Raw genomic sequence first — 25,522 nt, 5'->3', positions numbered from 1 at the left:
CTCCACCCAATAAGCTTGTCCTCCACCCCCCTGGCCAGTGCGCGGTTGGTACACCCTGTCACACCTGAGGAAAGCAGGAGCACAGGTTTGGAAATAACCAGCTTGGTTATTTGGTAGTGTGGATGTTCTGCTTATCATTTCAAAATAACTCCCTAGTGTAGACCAGGACTACGGGATTATCTTTAACACTTCCACATACAGAACACGATAGCATTAGAATTTAACAGTATATATGAAAATGGAAATATAAAACAGAGGGCTTAAGAAAGAGTAAAAAATCTCACTGGGTAACATATAATGAATAGTGATATAGCTCATTTCTCTGAAGTATCCATAAAAAAGTTTGACACATACATGCACTTTTAAAAGAATTAAGTAACTGATATCAGAGTTATGATCAACCAAAGTAAGCAGATTCATAATGTAGATTAATAATTCGTGCATTTTTGTTCGAACTCATTTTCTCATTGAAATATCATTAATATTACTCTGGGACCTCTGTACTGTGCTTGACTTTTGTGAATTCACTGCTATTTTATTAGCAATCCAGATGAAACCAATTTTCTGGTAAAATGATTCTTGTTCTTTTCATTAAAATCACATACATATTAAATTGTGCTTCATTTGTACTCCTCAATATAGCTTTTAGTGGAGTAATGTATCATGTAGCAAAATTACATTTGCAGACAATCAGTTTTATGTAGTATATATGCTGAATTTCTCATGTGGTTAACAATAACACCTACTAATACAGAAAGAAGCTGGTATAAAATCCTAATTTTCAAACTAAAATTTTACTCATAAAAAGTATTATTTTAAAAATAATGCTATTGGTATAACAATTCATTTTAAAGTCAGATCTGGATTATATGTAGGCTGGATGGTTGCATTCAAGGTAAAATGAGGACTGGAATTCAGGTGTTAATTCAGTGGAACCAAAATTCCATGAGCTCTTCTCTTGAGATTTCAGCACAAAATAAGTGGTAATCTCACAATAGTAACTCTTTGTAGCAGTTTTCCATCAAATATGCTGAAAGCTCAGAAGAACAGCATCCTTGAGAGATTCTGGCCACGTCTGAAACTGGAAACTAGCTTCTTCCAGACATGATGGCTCAGATACAGAATTGTAAAGGCAGTTTTGGACTTTGCAATCAGACTATGAAGTAGCTCAATATTCCAAGGGATTCGGATTCAAGGTTCCAGCTTTGGGTCACCTGTTATTTTAAAATATAAAACCGAAACACCCATTCATTTCAGTGGGACTAGGAATTCACTCTGAATCTTTAATACCTTCAGTTTTATAAACAAGGAAGTTACTTCTCAAAATGTATCCTTTAAACGCATCTTTCTTTAAATGCAGAGTGCCTGCAATAGCTCTAACTTTGTGATTGCTTAAACTTTTGGTAAAGCAACCCTCAACTTATTATATAAAGATGAGCACATTTGGATCTCAAATGTTTCTTCCCCTTTTCTGTGTGCTGTGTCTGTATTTCTTCTGTTGTCGCTTTTGCAAGATGAGTCATAGATTTTATGAGGGTTTTGTATATTAGTGTGTAGGTAGAGTTACTGTACAGAGGCTCAAATGAGCTAAGGCATTATTTCTTTATACACTGCACAGAGTTTATCCAGATAAAGAATGCACCAAATGTATAATTTATTTAGTGGTTTGCTTATTGTAAAGCCTGAATACTTGCTGGCTGCATTTTTATTTATGACAGTTTAAACTGCTTATGGTATTTCTTTGTTGGGGTCTTGGCTGTCGTGTAGGAGCACTGACATACTCTCGAAAGGGTGAGTGACTGGCTTTATTTCCAGGATCCAATGTTTGCATTCACTGGGGTTGACTCTAATGGTGTCCACTAGCTTCTGTTGGCAGCACCCTGGCTTCAGCGGTGAAAAGTTTAGCACAAGCTAGGGTGTGGTGGCAAAATAATTCAAGTTGCTTGAGAGCCCCATTTTGCTGGACTCTACTAGTGATGGGAGAATTGGGAGCCCTAAGACGTCAAACTCCACTATAGGTACTGCCTGTGGGGCCTGACTGGAGGATCTCTGAAGTCCCTGATTGAGCTGGGTGCATTATTTAATCCAGAAAGAGCTCTAGGAAGTTATCTGGGCAACAAGAGGAATCCAGCTTGCTGCTGCCACAAGCTCTGCCATTTGCAACCTAACTCCCCACTTCATTCCTTTTTCTTTGACACATCTTGGTTCCTGCCCTCAGCCTTGTACTGTCCCTGAACCATGTCACCTTGGTGACTAATTGCTCTGGTGCCAACTCTATATGAAGGATCTTTAGCTTCCAACTCATGGTTGCTCTTTGGCTTTGGTTCCTGTTTCCTGTCTGACCTCAGCTCCAAAAACTGGCTACTGACTCTGGGTCTATCCAGTCGCTTCTGGTTCCTAAACGTCACACTGATCACCAGGTCAGAATGCCCAAGTCCCAAGTGCTAGGACTGGTCTTTCACAGACTTTGAAAGCCAGATGGCAACACAGAAAAAATAGATATTGTAGACTGATTAATGGGTTCTATGGAGCAATTCAACAGATCTCCTGTGTAGTTGCCAATTTCAGGCCTCAGTCACATTATACTGATGCCTGCTGCTGAGGCTGACAGTGTTGCAAATATCACCTGCATTTTACTGGGTAAAACCGCACTGCTCACTGGTAAAGGAGTATTTGTGTGAAAATAATTGCCCTTTCCCCAGAACTAGTGGGCCTGAATCAAGTTAACAGTAATAAAACATAAATGGAGATCTTTTTAAATAATAAAACTACATGCTTCTGTCTTAATTTTGTAGTCTCCTTTCTTCCTCTCTTAAGTGAGATTACCTCAATGTCATATTGCTCTGGGAGGTAAACCAGGGTAGGAGTTGGCTGCTTGTCATGAAACCAACCAATAACAATTTACAGTACATTTACACATAGGCTTCTATTCAGAGGGATAATACAGTGCTTTACTAACTACAAGTCAAAGATATGCAGCAAATTTTGGGAGAAACATGGCAGATACTTAACAGCACTAACACACGTGTGCAAAAATGCACATAACATTTCTACATGCAGTTATTGCAGTTATGGCAACAGCATACTCAGATATCCACTCAGATATGCATTCACTGAAATTGCTTATACAATTGTAAGAATTATGCATGCAATACACATACAATTCTGTATATTATAAGTAAGAAAATCTGGGCCTAACAATGCAGAGGAAATAATGGTAGTAATTACCCAAACTGAAATTTGAAAAGGGCATTGGGGTTAGCATCCTTGCTCTTGTGAAAAGTGCTATGGGATCTTTTATGACCACAAGTGGTCAAGAACTCAGGTTTATGCCTCATTCGAGAGATGACTCCTCCAAGAAAGACATTAGCTAATTCAGGATAAAACCAGATTAGTCTAGGAATTCAAATAAAACATTCTCAATCATAGTTGGCACTATAATTCCATAAAATAATGTACATTCAGGAAATGTAAATTCAAAACCTGATGGTGTCAATTAGGTAGAGTCAAATCTCTAACAGTGGGCAATAATACAGAATGGGAAGAAAACTATCCTCTGTTAGATTTCAAAAAAGAATGAAAGTTTATGAAACTATACATATTATTTGATGTGAAGAAATAAGAAAAGTAGTAAAACTGAATTACAGGCTAGACTCACGTTATTGCTGCAGGTTTTGTATCGTATATTCCGACCTTCACAACTCCTGAAAAACAAAAAGGGCTTTGACTAGAAGTAATAGTTAAAATAACAGCATGTTTTACAACTATTTATTCTCTTGAAAGCTGGAATATTATTAGTACAGTTCTTACATAATCTCTCCCCAAAAATACAAGGTTTAAACACAAACCTCCATCATATGGCTTAGGAACTGAATAGGTTACACTGCTGTCCACCTTATGAAACAGTTTGGCTTTTCCTGTTAGGTATCATTTATATTATGATCACAACCTATTGCAAAGTTTATGAAAGACAAATTTACTTTGTGAGGAGGTTTCATAGGTTCCCTATGTCCCATTTTAAGCCTAACCAAAGGGACTTCAATAGAATTACTTCTGATTACTCCTGGAGGAATTCTGCATCATCGCACATGTGCAGAATTCATGTTCCCTACAGATTTCTTTGCTTCCATGGAGAAAAGTTACTTCTGATAAGAAAGCAAAAAGATGCCACAAGAGCAGTTACGTGTTCCTCTCTAGCAGCTCAGGCACATAGGTTCAGGTACCTGAAATAGCTGGTAGAGATGTAAATCACTGTGGGTATGTCTACACTACAGAGTTAGTTCGAACTAACTAGTTCGAATTAGTTAATTCGAACTAAGCTAATTCGAACTAACGCGTCTAGAACTAAAAACTAGTTCGAATTAGCGTTTTGCTAATTCGAACTAGCATGTCCACATTAAGTGGACCCTGAACCAGGCTTAAGGATGGCCGGAAGCAGTGCCGGCAGGGCATCAGAGGAGGACTTAGAGCGTGGAGATGCTTAAAGGGTCCCGACCCCCACCCCGGACAGACAGTTCTCAGGGGTGCCCCGCTTGCAAAGCAGTCCTGGCTTGGAGTGCCCGGAGTACCCACACTGGGCACATCACAGCACTCGGCCATCAGCCCGGCTGCACTTGCCGCAGGCTGCCATCTGGGTAGAGGGGGCAATCGGGGGGCTGCAGGAGAGCTTCCACACACAGAAGCCCGCAGAGCCAGCCCAGTCCTCCCCATCGGGGGCTCGTACCCCATTCCTCCCTCACCTTCTTCCACTTGCCCTTCCCTAGCCCCTTTTCTTGATGTACAAAATAAAGGACAATTGTGTTCAAAAATGGAATCTGTCTTTATTGAACAAAACTGGGGGAGACTGGGAAAAGGAGGTGGGAGAGGGGAAGAGAGAGGTTGGGAGAGGGGAGGGCTACTACAATGATCAGGGGTTGGGAACAGGTGCCATATGAAAAGAGGCTAAAGAGACTTGGACTTTTCAGCTTAGAAAAGAGGAGACAGAGGGGGGACAGGATAGAGGTCTCTAAAAGCAGGAGTTGGGTGGAGAGGGTGCATCAAGAAAAGTTCTTCATTAGTTCCCATAAAGAAGGACTAGAGGACACCAAAGGAAAGGAATGGGTAGCAGGCTCAAACTAGTAACAGAAAGTTGTTGTTCACAAAGCAAAGAGTCAACCTGTAGAACTCCTTGCTGCAGGAGGCTGTGAAGGCTAGAACTAGAACAGAGTTTAAAGGGAAGTGAGATCAAGTCATGGAGGTTGGGTCCATGGAGTGCTATTAGCCAGGGGGTAGGAGTGGTGTCCCTGCCCAAGGTTTGTGGAAGGCTGGAGAGGGATGGCACGAGACAAATGGCTTGGTCACTGTCTTTGGTCCATCCCCTCAAGGGTCCCTAGGGTTGGCCACTGTCGGCAGACAGGCTACTGGGCTAGATGGACCTTTGGTCTGACCCAGTACGGCCATTCTAAGCTCAGGGCTCAGGGTCGGGGGTCTCAGTGGACCCCCTTGATTTTCATGCACACCTGCTCCTGGGTGGCCAGGCTGGCAGCTCTCCTGCCCTAGCTGGCCACTTTCCTGTGCCTAGTGCGGAGATCGTGGACGAGGTCCACGATGTCCACACTAGCCCAGGCGGGTGCCCGCCTCTTGCGGTCCCGGGCAAGCTCCCAGTAGCCGCCAGCCTGGTCCCGGGAAGAGGGGGAGGGCTGGGGGGCATCGGGTGGCTGGCTCGATCCGTGCCAGGTGCAGTGTCTGCTGGCTGGGTGCTGGCAGGCTTGCACCTGGCACGGGCACAATAGCCAGCCCGTGCCCCTTTAAGGGGTCCGTGGCCGGGAGGGGGGCAGTAGAGTTTCCCTGGTGTTGGCCAGAGTGGCCACCAGGGAAACCTGGGGAGGGCTAGCCTCCCACTAGTTCGAATTAAGGGTCTACACAGCCCTTAATTTGAACTAGCAAGTTCGAACTAGGCTTAATCCTCGTGGAATGAGGATTACCTAGTTCGAACTAAGCGCTCCGTTAGTTCGAATTAAGTTCGAACTAACGGAGCGCTAGTGTAGCGCCTATGAAAGTTAGTTCAAACTAACATCCGTTAGTTCGAACTAACTTTGTAGTGTAGACATACCCTGTGGGTGGAGAAGGGACTGAGCAGTCTTGTGTGAGAAAGAGATACACTGTACTCCTTGTTCACTATTATTATAGCACACTTGTCATGGAGCGACAGATCTTTGGGGTCTTTCTGAGGACATAGACATGGAGCAGGCTGTGTCCCCTCTATCAGAGCAGAATGTAGCAGCCAGACTGCTTAGTGAACTATTCCCACTGTCTTTGTCAATTTCCTCAGGAGTATAAAACAGGCCATATACATTGACAGAGTACTGTAAAAGACATTATGTCCTTTAAAATGCTTGTGATGCTTTAGTGATTAGAGCTGGTCTAAATTTTTGGATAAAAAAAAACCCTCCTAGAAAAATGTGATCCATTAACCATTTCTTATCTTTCTGGAGATGGTCACTAGCCAAAATAAATTCTGAGTTTGACTCCCCAGTCCTCACTTTCTCTTCAGTAGCCTATGGTGGAACACTGAGCATATGACTACATATATTTTTGAGTAATAACTAGAAATAAATGGTCAAATCTAGATACATTACTATCAGACAATAGGTATGTAAAAGAGTAGTCCATGGCATACTTGGCATGGAGGGACAGCACCATCTCTGTAGAGCCACTTTCTCCCTTCTCCCCCCTCCTCCCCCACTGCTCCGGTGGCAGCCCTTGTCCACAGGGGGTCCCAGCCAGTACAGGCGACCTAGGCGGTTGCCTAGGGTGCCAAGAAAATGGCTGTTGAGGGCTTTGGAGGTGGGGGTGCCGATCGCGTTTCGCCTAGGGCACCAGTCGCCAGCAGCTGGTCTAGGGCCGCTCCTGGTCCCAGTAGGGAGTTGGGACTGCCCACAGACAGGAGTTGGTGCAGATGGGCCGGCCACAAACAGAGGCTGCTCCGCAGCAGCCCCTGTTCACGGGGGGGCTCAACTCCCCACGGAGACTCCCCACAGACAGGGTCTGCTGGACCCAGTGTGAGCTGGGACTAAGCAAGTCTGGCTCAGTCCTGGCTCACGCTAGGTCCAGGAGTTAACCTGGTTAACTGTGGTCCTGCAGCTTAAATGCAGTATCAGCTGGGCTGCCTACATGCCCAGCTCTTACTACACTTAAACTGCAGAGTCGCAGTGGGCATAGGTCCTTCTGAGCACCTTCCCTTATCAACTAATTGTGTAGTCGATACAAATTGTATCGACTATACAATTACCCAATGACCTGCCTCTTACCATCTTTATTAGACAAAGGGGAGTTGGTGATTTCCTTCAATGCTACCCACTGAAATTTTCCATCCACTGTACTATAGTTTAAATAATTTGCCAAAATAAATGAAGCAGTGTGTAGTCCTGTGGTATTATATTAAATATTTTGACAAAATATGAAGAATTTTAAAATACTATGCACACAATTCTAAATTTCTTTGTGCCAAATTTTAATTTTTTTGCACCGAATCCCCCCAGAAGCATGTCTAATATATGTGCATCAAGTCAGAAAAGAATCTATATTCTGCACATTTTGATCATTTTTGTGTTTTACAAAGAAACAGCTGCCTGCATTTCAGCACAAACTTCTTTCTTTTCTCTCCCATTTTTCTTCATTGGTGTGTGCATTTCTGCTGATTCACAGTCAAATGAGCAGAATGCATTGGAAAAATTTCCTCTAGACTCATAGTATATGACTAAACTACATCCCTTTTTCGATAAAGGGATATAAATCAGACATATCAAAATTGTAAATGAAGCCGGGATTTGAATTTCCCACACTTCATTTACAGAATGGCATCCGTGGCTTTTTTTGAACATCCCCCCCCCCCCACACACACACACCCCGCATCTTTATTAGACAAAGGGGGTTATAGGATCTTTCAAAATGGGGCATTTCTGTTGAAAGAGCTCCGTCTTGACCGCGTTTTTTTTTAAAGCGGCTTTTCGAAAAAAAGCTGCAGCCACCATTATATAAATGAAGCGTGGGAAATTAAAATCCCAGCTTCATTTACAATTTCGATATGTCTAATTTACATCCCTTTATCAAAAAAGGGATGTAGTTTAGACACACCCATACCCATTTCATTTTGTCTGAAATACTATAAATCTAATTAATGTATGCATTTCTACAGCGATCATAAAATGAAATGCATGTAGCTGAGACAATTCAAGACTTTTGCACAGTCTTCTGTTGGAAGCTGAAATGGCACCAATTTGAAAAAGAAATTGTCACATTATTGAATTTTCATTTAAACGCTATAACTTATTTGTATTTATATATGGATCAGTGGAGGCTCACATACCACTGAGTAAGGGCTAGGTTTGTCAATCTTACACAGACAGAGCACTTAATCATAAGCAGTCCCACTGGCTAAAAGTTTTCATGGAATAAGACACTACTGATCATGAGTTCAGGTGGCTGAATCTAGCATTAAATAGATACACCTACATTTTAAATGACTTGATAGGTAATTAGTTTGAAAAATAACATTATTTCTAAAACCCAGAATACTTTTAGTGTGGACAAAGAACTGCCTTCCAGGGACAAAAAAAAAGACTGATACCTAACCATTTGCCTATAGTGTACTGGATTTCCTTCTTTTGCATCATTTCCATTATTTTTAATTAGAAAAGTGTCCAATAAAATGTATATGAAAGTGAAAAAACACGACTATAAAAGAAACAGTCAGTGGAGGCTCAAGCAAGAGCAAAGCCAGCTGTGCTGAAGAGGCAACTCCTCTAGCTCAAGATAGTAGTGATTTGCTGCCTCTAGTTTCCAACTTTGCAAAGGGATGATGTATATTAATTATGGTTTCAGCATATAAAAATGTGAAAATGTTGTTTCCCAATGTGTTTTTCCTGAACATAACAATAAAAAAAAATCACAAAAAAACCTGGACATTATAAATTTCTCAAGATACAGAAAACATGTGTTTTTTTCCCACAAGGGAATATATTAAAATATTAATGAAAACTGACTGGAATTTATACTGCAACTATTTATTGCACTCATTTCACAGTTACTAACACACTGATAAAGTATTTGGCTTTTTTTCCTGCAAAGTCAATGCATTCAAAGACCCCTATGCAAAATACACTGAGAAACAGGAACTATTTTAACAATGGTCAGCTTTAGCCACATACTGCTGGGGACTTGACTGGCATATCACATTACCAGCCTTCATTAAGAGTAATTGACTTTCTGGCTATTATACCTCATACTGTACAATCATAACAAAATGGGACTTGAAATACAATTGCTAAAGGTTTTGAACAATGAAATCAGCAGGAATTCCATAACAAAAACAATTGTGAATTGAATAGTGGAACCTTTAATCACAGCAGTAATCTGTTCTTATAGTAACACACTGAACACACCGACTGGATTACTCATTTGTGAAAGAATGACAAGGTCAGGAATCGGACCTAAATTAATCTATCTTTATACTTCTAGAATTATTTAATTTAAAGGGTTACAATCAAATATTTTGTGCTTTGTGACCAGGGGCAGCTAACAGGGAGTTTCGAGAGGGAGCTCTCCAGGTGAAGGAGGAGTAAATACGGCACCCTTGAGGTAAATGGCTGTCTGTAGTGTGTGTTGGGGGTTAGTTGCTGGTTGCCTGAAAGAAACTGTGTGCTAAGCTTGTGTTTGTCTGTCTGTCTGTAGATTCAAATGCTGAACTGTTTGTTTGAAGGACTGTGTGCTGTGGCTGGCAGTTGGAAGCTGCGAGCTTCTTAAAAAGGATTTGAAATCTAGAATCCTCAGTTCATTGGTTGAGCCTTAGCCAGGGGGCGGGATTATCAGGAAGGCCAGAGAGCTTTGCAAACAGGGGCAGCTAACAGGAGTTTCGAGAGGGAATTCAGAAGGGGAGTTGGAAGGGGTTGAGGTACACTTGCCATTCTTTAAAACTTTTAAAATAAACTAAAAACAAAACTTCCTGATTTAAATAAAAACTCTATCAATAACCTAATTATCTATAGGAGAGAATGCAAGCAGAAGCCCAGCAGCAGAGCTGGGGCTATCCTGTTTATTGCACCCAATGTAGCATGTATGATTATCTGCCACATGGGCGGGTGGCGTATGTGTGCATTTGGTGCAAGGAGCTTCTGGCCCTCAAAAACCACGTACAGACTTTGGAGGCCAGGGTGGCTGAATTGGAGGAGCTATGGGAGGCCAAGAGATAGGCAGATGAGGCTTTCTGGGACACTGAAGAACTGCCCCACTTCCGGTCAGGCAGCCCCTGTGCTGTTAAGGAGGATGAAAGGCTCAGAGAAGGAGAACATGCAACTGGAACAGAGGGAAATGATCCCATAGTTAGGACCCTTCTTCCTCGCACTGAGGATACATCTCCGGGGGAGGGAACTCCAGCATTAGGAAAAGGCAGATGCTAGAAATGCTTCCAGTTCCATATGCAAGGCCAGGTAGGCAGGCAGAGCTTCAGACTCTCAATGCATGGATGAGACAATGGTGTAGAGAGGAGGGGTTTAGATTTATTAGGATCTGGGAAAACTTTTGGGATGGTGCTTATATGCAATGCTAGAACTGTAAAAAGTAAAATGGGTGAACTACAGTGCCTAGTTTTAAAGGAGGATATTGGTATAATAGGCATCACGGAAACTTGTTGGAATGAGGACAATCAGTGGGACACAGTCATACCAAGGGACAAAATATATCAGAAGGACAGAACAGGTTGTGCTGGTGGGGGAGCAGAACTATACGTGAAAGAAAATGTAGAATCAAATGAAGTAAAAACCTTAAATGAGCCAAAATGTTCCACAGAATCTCTATGGATAGTAATTCCATGCTCCGATAATAAAAATATAGCAGTAGGGATATATTATCGACCACCTGATCAGGACAGTGATAGTGACTATGAAATGCTAAGGAAGATTAGAGAGGCTATCGAATTTTTTAAATTCGATAACAGTGGAGGATTTCAACTTTCCCCATATTGATTAGGTAAACATCATCTCAGGATGGGATGAAGAAATAAAATTTCTTTATACCTTAAATTACTGTTTGTTCTGGAACCCACAATGGGAGAAGCTATTCTTGATTTAGTCCTAAGTAGAGCACAGGATCTGGTTCAAGAGGGAATTATAACTTGACCACTTGGAAATAGTGACCATAATATAATAAAATTTAACATCCCTTCACGGCCCCAGCAGGGCATAGAAAACAGGAGCCTCAAGGGACAGAAGCAGCTTGATACCCCTTCTGCATGTGGAATGAGTTGTTTTTGTTTATAAGACAGTCACAGGCAATCATCCCCTTACATACTGGGTGATGGTACACAGCTAGTTTGCATATTCCTTTTCCTGCTGGAGGGGGATTTTTTGTGTTTTTTACATCATTAATGAGTCAGTCTAGCCATTTAAGACCCTTACTCAGCACAGCAGTTAACCATGTGCTTAAGTTTTTTTCCTGACTTGGGACCTAAATTTGTTTTATCTGACTGCCCCTAGGAATACATTGTACAAAAAATAAAATAAAATAAACGCCTGGATTTCATACACATGCACAGTAATTTGTTCACAAAGAGAATACAACATGACATGGGAGGAGAGGGAAGAGAGGAAATCAGAGCATAGCTGTTGAGGAGTAAAACTATAGCTGTAGGTAACTGACAAACCTGCCATTTAAACACCTCCTTAGAGAATATGAGGCTCCTCCCCCACACGTCCGTGAGCAATCGCTCCACGCTCCCCAAGCATCCCAGGCCCCTTCTTTATCTTCATCAGAACGTGCAGTTCTGGAGGTCTGTAAATGGAAAACATACATATAACAACTGAATTTGCTTGGAGTTTAGAATTACATTCTTTTACTCATTATTTACCTTTACAACATAACTGCTCTAGTACAAGGCAACAAGTTTCACATTCAAAAATTTAAGTTTCAGTTTCAGTTAATATTTTAATGAAAAATATGATAGCTACAACGAGAAAAGAAACAGACCACTTAAATGTGAAGTTTCCTCAATATCAGGCCCATTGTTAAACAGCTATTAGTTGTTCTGTCCAACCCCACACTGAAGTCCATCATCCACTTCTCCCTTTGTCACGTGCTTTGGAACATAGCTCTCAAGAAAGTGCAAATAAAGAGTACATGGTTTTTCTTCGCAATCCTATTCCCTACATTTTCTGTGGTACTCGCAGAACTCTAATCCTTCCATTCCTATCAGCAAATGTTGATATCACTGTACACACATAAACCAATGACAAATTTTCCGTACACTATAATCAAAATGTACAGATGGACAAAGAAAAATGCTATTTGAGTTTAATTTAAAAGATTCTGACTTTGTATAGTTGATAGATAATATTAACAATTTGTATGTTAGTGATTATAAAACTAACTTACTGAACCTCAGCATCTGTCATTAAATTATTGTCTGACAACTCCCCCCGCCCCTCATTATCTGAGCTCCTCCTGTTATCTGTCCTGGAAGGGAATGTTTCTGATCAAATTATAAGCATACAAGTTAGCCCTTCACTCAGCCCTCTCAGAGCTACTATAATGAAACAGAATAGTAATACTTTATTATAAATAATATAAGGTAATAGTAATAACAACTTAGAATAATAATAATAACAGTAAAAGTAAAGTAGTCCAATGTAAATAAAGCTTCCATATCCATTAACAGAGTTAAAGAGTTTCAGAATTGTGGAAGATGATCTAAAGGTAAAAGAAAAAGCCAGCAAACCCTGCTTACCTTTCAAAATTTCAAGCACAGTTTCCTCCCTCCCTCTCTCTGCCCAGTATTAATAAAGCCCCCAAGCTGGAACTGCTGCTAAGTGAATTTAAAACATAATTAACAACAGTTGTTCGTTGTCTGAAATTTTGCAGATGAACACATTGCATTTTGTCCTAGCAGGTTACACAAATGATAATCCCTGTAAAGTACTACAGACTGTCGAGAAATATATCAATCTGCACAATACTCCAGCTGATATGTGAAGGATCTTAAATGGTTTTGTTGGCAAAACAACAGTATTTTTTACTTTTGTATAAGTTACTGAATGCATTCTAATTTGGTTACTTTTAACAATTTCTCTTTGATGCAATTATAAATGCCATATATGGTTAATAATCTTTTCCTATACAAAGGCACCTCAAAAATTACTGATTATTCACAGTTCTCACTGAGGTCACAAGGATCATCTGTCACTCATCAGCCCAGATCAGGATCAGGACCAGAGTGAGCAGTCCCTTGGTTTGGTTGAAAATAAACATGGCATACCAAAGACCAAGTACTTTTTTGTCATTTAGAAGAGTGTTTAAGTATATGGATGCATTTCTGTTTCTGTGGTGTGGCGGGACAGGAGCGAGCTCTGCTGTGGGATACTTTTGCAAAGGAAATCAGAGATTTTGATAATTTTCAGGAATATATGAAAGACCCACATCTTTCATAAGTGCTATGACCAATCCCAAAACAAGGAAATGGGAAAGAGAGAAGTAGAAGGAAAGAAGTAATAATCGCAACAACAAAATAAAATGCATAAATAGATCAAGAATTGGGCACCCTGTGAAAGAACTGCCTTTTTAGACACACTGAATTCTTTCAAACTGTTGTATGAGCTTAGACACCAGTGTGCTTCTCTGTATACCTCTTTTTGAGGTACTTATGTGGTCCCCAATACCATGTGCCTCATAAGCATTTGCAAATTACATCCCAAAGCACTGCAACCTTGGCGGTGAATCAAGTTGTGAGTTTTATAACAAACTTCTTGTGCTGAAATCACTGGGAATTATTCCAGTAATTTTTAAAGAGGACCAAGACTAAAGACCTGAGAAGTAATTTTAAAGCTCTTTGAAACTGAACCACTTAGGGAGACTGAGCCTCCTCTCACTAACTTCAACAATAGTAGAGTGAACTTCACCACAACAAATTCTGATCCCTATGAAAAATGAGCAAAATTATGTTCCTCCTTATTCCCTGCTTTACAAAACATGCTGCTTTTCCATTTCACGTAATTATCCAAAATCAAAAAAAGCAATATTTTGGAATATGGCACTTCTTTAATCAAAACATGCCACAGTTAAAATGTAATATAATCAGAATTAAGGGCTAACAGTATCCTGTTTAAAAGAATTGTGACTCTGTTCATTATTCTGGATCTAGATCCAACCTGTGTTTCAGGATGAAGGAATGGGAAAATCACATAGCAATTTTCTCAAGAATTCCCTTCTGTTTTCAGTACTATTCTTTAAAGGCTATTCTGTTTACAGCCTATTTTTATCCTTCTATGTTTCCTTGAAGAAAAAAATATACTGTGCAGATTTTCTATAACTAAAGGCAAATGATGACAAATCCATGGTTGGTAATGTGTTTACATGATAGGACTGCTATCCTAAGGAAATAAGAAATTTTATTAAAAAACAACAAATAACAACAACAAGCCCTACACTCTTTAAGGAACAGCAGCCATCAGTTGCACATAAAATAAGAACACTACAATCAGGTGATTTGTATGTATCCACAAAGCAAATGTTTAGCTATAAGCTGCTGTACACTCTTAGGCTGTGTTTACACTGGCGCGATCTTGAGCAAAAGCGGCCACTCTTGCGCAAAAACTTGCTGCCTGTCTATGCTGGCCGCGTGTTCTTGCGCAAGTAAACTGACATTCTAATATATGAAATCAGGGCTTCTTGCACCAGAACTCTGACCCTCCCGCTCAGGAATAAGCCCTTTTGCGCAACTGTTCTTGTGCAAGAGGCCAGTGTAGACAGGCAACATGAATTTCTTGCGCAAGAAAGCCCTATTGTTAAAATGGCCACCAGAGCTTTCTTGCGCAAGAAAGCATCTACACTGGCAAGGGATGCCCTTCTGCAAAAGCACATGCCAGTGTAGATGATCTCTTGCGCAACTACTTTAACGCAAGAACTCTTGCGCTAAAGACTTTTTGCACAAGATCATGCCAGTGTAGACGTAGCCTTAATGTAATTATACTAATGTCACTAAAGAATGAAAGGTATATTGTGGATGAAAATGAAATGAAAGATATAACTTCCATAAGATGACATAAAACATGAACCAGAATCTGCCTCAGTACAATCACAGATTGACCAAACACAAAGCATTCATCAGAGCTTTATCAAAATAATTAATCAAAACCTCAGTTGGTTTCTCAATGATAGATCATTTCAACCAATTAACCGATTGCAAAGCCGCATATATAATTAAGATCCTTAAATCTCTGGACTAGAAACTAAGGATCAGGTTCAGAGCTCTACAGAGTCAGTGGTAATACTCCCAACTGATTTCAGTGGGCATAAAATTAGGCCTCAAATATCTAAACAGAAACATACCACCTCATATAAGAATGGTGCATCTTATCAAAAGGCGCTGTAAAACCCTAACCAATCACTCGTTTTCTCTCACATTTCATCGTCTCCCTGGGGGGTGGGGGGGGGGGGAATAGGGAGAGAGAGAGAGAGAATTTCCAATAATCACTACGAGACAAATTAGAAATGATATAAACCTCCACTCCAGTTTAGAAACACTTAAAACAGAAATAAATATTTACCTTGATTCCTGCTATATTAATAAACCCAGGCCACGACTTAACACTAAAACTAGTGAATATGTAACCATGTGTCTTCTTAATATATCAAACAAACTTTCCTGGATCTTTACTAAGTACATTTACACAGAACTTCTGAGATCAACTGCATATTAGGGGAAGTTCTCTGAAGAGCCACAAGAGCACTTCTTCAGTTTATTCAATTACTTTAAAGTTTGTCTCAGATTTGGGATGTTAAATTTAGCTTAATCAACTCATTGACTAGCTTATCAACTAGTCAATAAGCAGAGAGCCGCAGAGGGGTTTTCTCTCGGCCTGGGAGCTAACCCCTAAAGGCTAAAGCGCATCAAGAGGGAAGCTAAAGCGCAAGCTGGGAATCAGCTGTCCCGGCTTGCGCTGGGTTCCCCCGCTGCACGTTAGCCTTTTAAATGTATTAAGAGACTGTCAGCTCTTAATACATTTAAAAAGAAGAGGTACGTCTGGGACTAGCCACAGGCCAAGAATCAGCCAAAAGGAACAAAGTCTGTTTAAAATAGCACCATACCAGTAATAGTCCATTTGTCAGATATCAGTTTGTTGAAAAAGATCATCATCCTGCTCTTAATAAAATGTTAAGTGGTTCTGTAATGCAGAATGTAAGTAAATGTCTAGTCTGTTATATTTAACCAATGCTATGTTACTTTACCTTTGCCTCATTGACCTTTTTTCTCACACTGCTATTGTAGGGTATGTCTACACTACAGCGATAATTCGAGTTATCTTAATTTGAAATAGTTAATTTGAATTAAGCTAATTCAAATTAACACGTCTACACACAAAATGCAGTTCGAATTAGCATTTTGCTAATTCGAAATACTGCATCCACACTGACTAGACACAGACTCGGATTTAAGGCCAGCCAGAACCAGGTCAGGCAGGGCATCAGGTCAGGAGTGTCTATTTGTGCCTGTTGCCTAAGGCTATCTGAGGCTTGTGCTTAAAGGGACACACACACACACCCGGCCAGCCGATTCTCAGGTGTCCCTGCTTGCTTGCCTGCCTCGCTGCGGAACAGCAAATCATTTGTGTCTTAGAGTGCTGTGGTTGCCCTTACTCGAGACACAGTAGCACTCTGCAACATGGAGACAGAGCTACCCCTGGGCACTCTGATGCGTCTTGTGGACGCGTTGCCATCAGTCTGGCTGCACCTGCTGCAGGCTGCCATCTGGGACGTCCATCGGGAGGGCTGTCAGTATCCAGGAAGCCCTGCGGGAGAGCATCCACCCTGAGGAGCACTCAGAGCCTCCCTGGTCTGCCCCCTTGGGGGCTTGTGCCTCATTCCTCCCTCACGTCCTTCCACTTACCTCTCCCTAGCCCCCCTTCCTAATGTCAAATAAAACACACGTATTTTCATAAACGCAAACTCTGTTTATTTCACAAAACTGGGGAGGGAGAATGAAACCCTGGTGAGACTTGGGAGAGGAGGCGGGAGACAGAAGAAGAGAGGATGGGAGGAGGGAGCTGGAAGGGGGAGGCAAAGGATGGAAAGGGGAAGAGAAGCTCAGGGTTGGGGGTCTTGCTGGCCCTCCTGTCTTGCAGCACTGTGCGTGCAGGAGCGCTGGCGTTCCCGGGGGGGAGCGGGTATGGCAGGTGGGGGAGGGCGGGTGAGGAGGAAGAAGTGGGAAGGGGGGCAGGAATGGGAGGAGGAGCGATAGCTGGAGCGGCCACAGGGGCTGGAGCAGCAGCAGGCACCAATCTCTGCGCCAGGGTCTGCAGGTGATCCTATATGGCACGGCCCTGGGCAAGCAGCTCCCTCAAGCCCTCCCGCTGCAGCTGTAGGTCTTCCTCCACGCAGTGCTCCTGGCAGCAGACCTACCTAGCATATAGTGCCAGGTGCTGCCGGTGGTACTCCTGCAGGTGGCAGGTCATCCTGCTGCCCCGGGTGCTGAAGGCTGTCCTGGGCGGGGTGGTGTGCCCTGCACTCGCAGCTGGTGCACCTGTGGACAAACCAGAGACGTGCTCTGTTATCCCCGGGGACACAGTGGGTGAAACCCAGCCCAACCTCTGCAAGATGAGGACGGAAGGTCTCTGCACTATCATGTCCTGCTATCCCCGGGAGTGAGAGCTGGCCCAGGACTGCACCCATGCCCCTGTGCTGTATATAGTGTGGGTGTGTGGGGGGGAGGGGAAGAAAGGGAGATGTGCCCTGCCTCTGCGTAGAGGGGGCTTTTGGAGGGAGGGCATTGTGCAGTGTCTCTCCCCGGGGTCAGGAGCATGTCATGTGCCTTCATACATACATGCGTGGGTGTAAGAGGCCAGGGCCCCTGTATTGCAGGCAGCCAGGGCCACATGCACCGGCTGGTGCCGTACATACATAGGTTCCTGCATGATCCATGGTCAGCAAGGCCCACATGTGCAGTCCCTGGGATCCCTCTCCCACCCCACATAAGGGGAGAGTGATGGCACTCACATGTTGAGGCCTCCCCAGTGTCGGACGACACAGTCGACAGGCTTGCTAGCAAGGCTCTGGGTTCCGGCATGCGCGACACGCTCCCTCCAGGCTCCTGGGACTCGTGGCCATCGTCCTCCTCCTCCTCCTCCTCCTCCGTGCTCTGGTCAGGGCCCTTGGCCCCAGGGTCGATGACCACCTGGGGGGCACGGACAGTCTGATCCCCCAGGATGCAGTCCAGGGCATCAAAATACGGGAAGGGGTCTGGGTCTGCCCCTGGTTGGGAGCTGCCCGCTGCAGCCCTTGCATAGGCCTGCCACAGCTCTTTAATTTTAGTGCGCACCTGCTCCTGGTTGCACACGTGGCTTTTGGTGGCCAGGCTGTCTACCATCCTTCGGCAGAGGGCCACGTTCCTGGTCTAGTTGAAGCCATCCCCCCAAATCTCAATCAGGTCCATGATCTCTGCACTGGATAAGGATGGCGCCCGCCTTTTCCATCCCCGGCAGGCTCCTGGGAGCTGCCAGACTGGTCCTGGGGAGCAGTGGAGGGCTGGCTGGCAGTGGGTTGCTGGCTCATGCTGGCACCTGGGTCAGGGGCAGCTCCTGCAGGCTCTGGGCTGGCAGGCCTGCAGCTGGCACAGGCCCTGTGGCCAAACGAATTCTGCCCCTTTAAGGGCTCTGGGGTTGGGCAGGGGGGAGCAGTAGAGTTTTCCTGGTTTGGCCCAGAGTGGCCACCAGAGGGAACTGGGAACGGCTGGAGGCCAGCTAATTCGGACTAAGCATCTACACAGCGCTTATTCCGAATTAGCTAATTCGAGTTTGGCGATACTCCTCATAGAATGAGGTTTACCAAACTCGAATTAAGCGCCCTGCTATTTAATTCGAAATAGCAGTTTAGACGCTATGGAAGTTAATTCAGAATAATGGCTGTTATTCCGAATTAACTTTGCAGTGTAGACATATCCGTGAGGAATTACTGTTGAACCAAGCAGCATTCTAGATACTCAAAGAGAAAAAATTTAATAATCTTGACTTCAACAAATAAATCTAAGGACAATTAAGAGAATTGTCACCTCTCAAGCCACCTCTCAAGGTCCATTCCAGTCCAACAATTCTTTGATTCTATGACATCACACATGAGCTGGCCATAAGAAATAACTGTGAATCAAGTGATCATGAGTTGGTTAATTTAAATTAAATGGAACGATAACCAAAACCAGATTTTTTTTTTTAATTTCAAAAGACTTTGGAAAATTTTAGGAATTACTTAAAGAAGTCAACTGGAGAGAAAGGCTGGACTAGTTGATTTGGTGATCCTTTTTGTCCTTTAACTCTAGGCTCAATGAGAGTAAAAGGTGCTCAGAACCTCTTAGGAAATCACATAAGATCAAGCAAAAAATCAAATGAAAGGCAAAAGGAACACAAGAATCATATAATATTTTAAATCTTTGCATTAAATCAGAATGCACCTCATCTAATCTAAAGATAAATGATGTTTATACTATTACAAAGAAACTAAAAGAAGTGAAAACCCTAATGATACCAAAAGATGACAAGCCAAGCCTTCCTCTCCCCCCTTTACAATAACTGGCTTTTTTGGTCAGTGTAGTGATAACATCTGACATAGTCATAACTTCACTATTTGTACTAAAGCAGTCACATGATAGTAGCAGACAGAATGTAATCTAGACCCCTAAACAATGTACAGTTGTTCACTTACTAAATGGCTTAGATAAAACTATTGTCTGGAACTGTAGAGAACTCAAAAACTCCAACTACTCTGATGATCAAAGCATAGGTTTATGCCAACAAAGCCTTCTTCATAATCACCAGCTAAATCAGTGCCCAAAGTGTTGACTTAAACTTCAGCCAGTTCAAATCATTTGTCCCATGGGAAAGAGTTAAAAGCCGCTTGAGCTAGCCTGGTAATTTACTAGCAAAATAATGTTGATTTACTAGCTGTCAGTTTTCATAAGCTCTATATATTACATTTGTCTACAGTAGAGTACCAAAGTCAAGCATAAGAAAGAAAAGATGATCAAACCAATGATTTAAATAAAAAAGAGCGTGGAAGCTTTTTGTTAGGAATTAAGTCAAGAGCTAGGGCACAGAAGAGCTGTATTGTGCATAAGGACCATATTCATACTTTGCATCTGAACTCTGAATTTTCAGGCTTCTGGGAGTTTAAGACATGATTCCAGTGCTCTTTGGTAATGACGGTTTTGTGTGATTTCCCTTTCAATGTTTTTTAAAATGATGAGATGTTATGTATAGAAGTATGTGCATGTGTATGTGAGCAAGAAAGACAGAGACACTGAATAAGATCACTGTGGCTGTAGCAAATCCAGACACAGTAACTGAGAAAGGTGACAAATATAAGTCCATGGAAAACCTAGGTGATTTGTTTGTTCTTTATGTAGAGTTTGATAGCCATGAGGTCCCATGCCATCACACTTGCATTTAGTCCAGCTAATCTAGATGATGTATTCATTTTAGAAAAATCAGGATTAGGATATGTTCATTGCATTTAACCAAATTTTATTTCAAAAACCTGTATGATGTGTTGCAAAACGTCACTCCTGATTATATGTAGTAATTAATTTTTTACTATTTCACTAAAAATTTGCACTTCATCTATAACCAATTCTTAAAAAAAAAATAATAATAATAATAAAAAAGACAACAACCCACCCCAGTTCAGAGGACCTGTGCATGGCTTTCCGCAATCCTAAAAGCTTCTGAGCAACTGCTGAGAGGTGCTTAGTGCCCTCCATTTCCAAAAGCTATGGCTATGTCTGTATGGCAATCATGAGATGTGACTGCAGCTCCTGTAGACATACCCAAGCGAGCTTTAATCTACCAAGCTCAGGTACGAGGAAAAGTGAGGCTATGGTAGCAGCACAAGTTTAGCAAGTAAGTACCAATGGTTCCAGAGGTGTTTCTACAGCTTTCATGAACACGTATGCTGCCGTAGCTTCACTGCTCCCGTTACTCAAGATAGAGTAAAGCTATCTAGGGTTGCCAAGAGTCCCAACCAGACACCCTTTGTAGCAAAAATGTCCAGTCCAGGAGTGTTGGCAACCCTAAAGCTAGCTCAGGTATGCCAAACCATGCTTTGGTCTCGCCCTATGATGGCAGCAAAGACATGCCTGTAACAGGAGTAGGGTGTCAGGTTTTGTGCAGGTCCAGTTAAGTATAGCCTGTAAAATGGGTCTACTGGTGAAGCAGGCCTAGCCCTTGGCAAATTTTACTGAAAGTGTCACATTATTAAATATGAATTTATATGACCGAAAAGACAGCTTCTCCCCTGCTATTCTGGGGCCTCATTTGTCTTTTGTTACCTTAGCACCTTATCCTGAAAGCAGCCTCACTTATTTTGATGGGACTACTTGCACTGTAATGTGCTATTCAAAGCAAGTAAGCATGACAGAAGCAGGCCCTTGTAAAAGCAAACAAAAGCCCATAGTCTCCAGGGCTGAGGATCAACATAAAACAAAGTGATATTGTGTTGTGAAGTGTTATCTCTAGTAGTCATAATAGCTGCATGGACATATATTACAGTGTCAAATACAAAGCTGTAATGTGGCAGAAAAATGGTTATTTGGCCAAACTTTTGTTTGGCCATTATGAAGAATGACATAATTGTATTGAATTTGGTCATGCAGACTTCAAAGGAGATATGGTGCCAAAGAATGAAGGTCAGTTTATATAGTTTTAGTATTATTCAAACATCCATTACATAAGACTTGGATATGTGTCTGTTTAACATTCAGTGGAACAAAGATTCAACTTCTTAATACAAATGTCCGAGTACATTAAACGTTTGTTTTTTCACAGTTTTTAGAAATAATTTAATTTTAACCATACATATACACACAACTTATTCTGTGCCTCACGTTCAGTTTCTGAATAGTTTTATATATTGGTACAACACAGAAAGTGCAACTGAAATGAAAATAAATTAGAGAGTCAAGAAGCCAGATTCACTTGCTGGGCCCTTACAGTGGTAACAATGCAAGCTGCCCCAAACTCCCAGTCCACCACGAGCACAAGAATCAGCGGAGATATCCCCAAAGTCGAGTGGATTGGCATGGGAAAAGGAAGGGACAGATCAGCCAGAATTACCATCCTCTGATACCTTGCAGGATGGAATGAGAGCTTAGCTCCTGCTGCAGAACTTCGAGCCTAAGATGATTCCTCAAAGGCTACGTCTACACTGCAACACTATTTCAGGATACCAAAGTATCCTGAAATAGTTATCCCACATCTTCACAGCAAGCCTGTTATTTCGGGCTCACTATTCTGATGTCCCTGTAAACCTCATTCTACGAGGAGTAAGAGACGTTTCAGAATAGCTCTTTATTTCGAAATTTGGTGCTGTGTAGATAGTGCCAAATGACGAAATAAGCTATTTTGAAATAGTATCGAAAGAAGATCCACAATTTGCATAGCTCAAATTATTTCAAGTTACGGTGCAGTGTAGATGCACCCAGAGAGTAAGACGACAGTCACAGCTGAGGGGTAGGTATGTGAGGGCAGTGGGAAGGATTCAGAGCTGTAGCTCTCGTGCAGAAGAAATTGCTGGAGCTGGGAATTGTGGGTGGTTCTTTGACACTGGAACTTTGGGTTTGTATGGGTGAGTTCAGAGATAGTGACTATCTAATGCAGAGATTGCTGATCCAAATTACTGTAGACTTCCGATAATCCGGAACCTTTGGGACCTAGGTGGTGCCAGATTATAGGATATGCCGGACTATCAGGAGATACTATAAGCAGGGGATACTATGTACAGTAGTGTGCAGCACTGGCTAATCATTTAAACTATGAAACTATTAATACAGTAACTTAAAACACTTAATACAACACTTTATTCACTTAAACACAAAAATTATACACTTCAACACTAATAGAGTCTATAAATTATTCACTTAAACTCTCACTAGGCTCTTGCCATTTTGATGCTGGACTATCGGGAGTGCCGTACAATTGGATGCCAGACTATTGGAGTTTTACTGTATTTTGATAGTTTTGTTACATCTTTTTATACCACATCACTCAGATGAGATTTTCAACCTCTTCTTCATTTGTGAGCTAAATAGAGATGTGACCAATGTCTCCGGACTCATCTGGCTATTTAATACTATATATAGAATTTTTAATCATTGTATTTGTGTAAAAACAATGCAAAGCAGCTCATAGAACAAATAGCAGATATTCCTGGCAATTGAATAAATTGGGGAAAAATAATAAAAAGCCATATTGTTCACTCACAGCAATTTTAACAATCAAATTCTCTTTTCCATAAAAGTAAGAAAAAAAATTAGATTTCAGAAAATCCATTACAGATTTTCAAGGCAATCATTTATTTAACTGCAGCTCTGACCTAATTTGTAGTGGCAACTACTGAATTGTATTAGGCTTTTGTTAATTAATAAACTACAACAATGCTATTTTTTCCTTCATTTTAGGAGTTGTTTGAATGTATTTCATATTGCTCAAAGTAAATCTTAGATCTGTGATTCCTATTATACTGCCTTTTATACCAGGTATAGCCCAGAATAACTACTAATTTTTGTGGAGTAACTCAATTTACATTATTTAAGAAAGAGCAGAAGTTGACACTTTAATTGCACACTGTCCTATGTGTAATGGGCAATGTGGCATGACTGATTCAGAATCTAAACATAGTTTTAGGGATTCTAAATCTAAACATAGTTTTGGGGATTCTAAATGGGATTATTAATCCCATTTGGCAGCAGCATATGTTTTAGGACCAAATGCATCTCTAAAACAAGCATGCTGAGCGCTACTGCCTTTATTAGATTTGCTGCTACTTAACCCAGGCATGCATTTGGGCCTTCTTTTTAAAGTTGCCCCTTTACATGTTGGCACTCTGACTCAAAAGTGTTGTCAGCCTTTATCTGTGGTTAAATATGCAAGAATGACAAATGATTTTCAGTCAAGGAAAATGAATGTATGAATTGCTTCTGTCTATGCTGATGTATCTACTACTGACATATTTAATGCTTTCAGAAACAATGTAGGTAAGGTAATATCTCGTATTGGACCAACATCTGTTAGAGAGAAAGACAAGTTTTTGAGTCTCTCACAAACAGAAGTTGGTCCAATAAAATATATTACTCACCCATTTAGTCTCTCTAACATCCTGGGACTGACACAGCTACCACAACACTGCATATATAATGCTTGAAAGATGTACCTTTTGTATACGCTGCCAGTGCCTATCCACATACTCAAAGGCTTGCATCCATTCTGTCTCCATCCTCCTTCAGATTTCCACACATATCTATCTCAAAGCATACAGCCATACACTCTTCATGTAATTTAAGTGCATAAACTACCCATCTCTGGCTATTTCTCAGGCAGAGAAGTCAAAAATATGAAAGGGTCAAAGCAAAATAATGTCCTTGGTGGGCAGATATGTGATGCCAACTCTGTGTAACTAGCAATGGGGAGATTTACTGAGCAAAAATTGCAGAATTAAGGACTATATCCAAATCTTACAATTTTACAGAAAAGTCTTCTTTGGGATTTAAAAAATATAGTATTCTTGTGTGAGGGGGTGTGGAGCAGACCTTCATTGCCCACTGCTGTAGGCAGTACCACCATAACGCATCCACCGGAAGGAAAACTGTCCCCTGGGAAAGAGAGACAGTGAGTTTTTACCTATAAGCACCACCTAGAGAAGCCACTTGGGCTCTTGGAAAAAAGAACCACCAGGACTGTCCCACCAGTGGCTAGAAGTGGCAAAGGAGGCATAAGCAATCTGGACCTACCGGATGAAATAAGAAGGCTCGTTTGCTTCTCCTATGTGGGACTGCTAGGTGAAATTCAGGGAGGAGAGTAGAACCAAGGCCCAGGCCCCAGGAGAGTGCCTCACAACCTGACTGCATTTTCTGTTAAGCTGTACACACAAAAAAATGTTTATTTTTGTTGTGGCATTAAAAGGCTGGGCAGCCATTTTGTTGTTGAATTTCAACGGTTACAGGAGTAGCAAGGAGCATGCAGCAAAGATTTCTTGCTGCTGGTGCTCTGTGACATTTATATATTTCTCCTGTTATTTCTTTCTATTTTATTGCTTCAAATAAAATGCAGTCTAGTGTAACTTACTTGCTATCTAGAGAATAATATTTTCCTTTACTGATTTCCTATCTCCTAACTTCAAAAATAGGCATCATGGGAAATGCTGCACATGAATCTTAGGGTGTATTTCAATTCCCAATTAAGTTATTAACAAAACTCCCACTGACTTCAATTGAAGCAGGATAAAGACCATATTGCATATTATATGTAATGCAATACATTCTCTGTTCTGAAACAAATTAGAAAGTAAGCAAGAGGTTATACTATTTTGTATCTAGCTTCCTGTTTTTATTCCCTGAGCATAAAAATTTCTAGTCCTAATTATGTATGATTGTGAAAGAGGGATTCTTTTATCTTCAGTGTTATTTATTGATATGCAGGCAGTCCCCGGGTTACGTACAAGATAGGGACTGTAGGTTTGT

General features: G+C 41.5%; 1 protein-coding gene across 6 annotated transcripts in view; it reads right to left on the bottom strand.

Annotated features, from left to right (window-relative positions):
• Positions 1 to 25,522, bottom strand: part of ADAMTSL3 (ADAMTS like 3) — a 395,806-nt gene that overhangs the window by 187,013 nt on the left and 183,271 nt on the right. For all 6 annotated transcript variants that reach the window (XR_012895741.2, XM_006139251.5, XM_075897127.2 and 3 more), the window contains exons 4-5: positions 11,678 to 11,805; positions 3,659 to 3,704 (exon numbers count right to left, since the gene is read on the bottom strand). Coding sequence is in view for 5 of the 6 variants with exons in the window: in XM_006139251.5 (XP_006139313.3) it covers positions 3,659 to 3,704; positions 11,678 to 11,805 (174 nt within the window). In the remaining variant the exon portion in view is untranslated. The remainder of the gene's footprint in view (positions 1 to 3,658; positions 3,705 to 11,677; positions 11,806 to 25,522) is intronic.

Source organism: Pelodiscus sinensis, chromosome 14 (genome assembly GCF_052426305.1).
Source record: "Pelodiscus sinensis isolate ZL-2025 chromosome 14, ASM5242630v1, whole genome shotgun sequence".
Lineage (NCBI taxonomy): Eukaryota > Metazoa > Chordata > Testudines > Trionychidae > Pelodiscus > Pelodiscus sinensis.
This window is presented reverse-complemented; position numbering and strand designations above follow the sequence as displayed.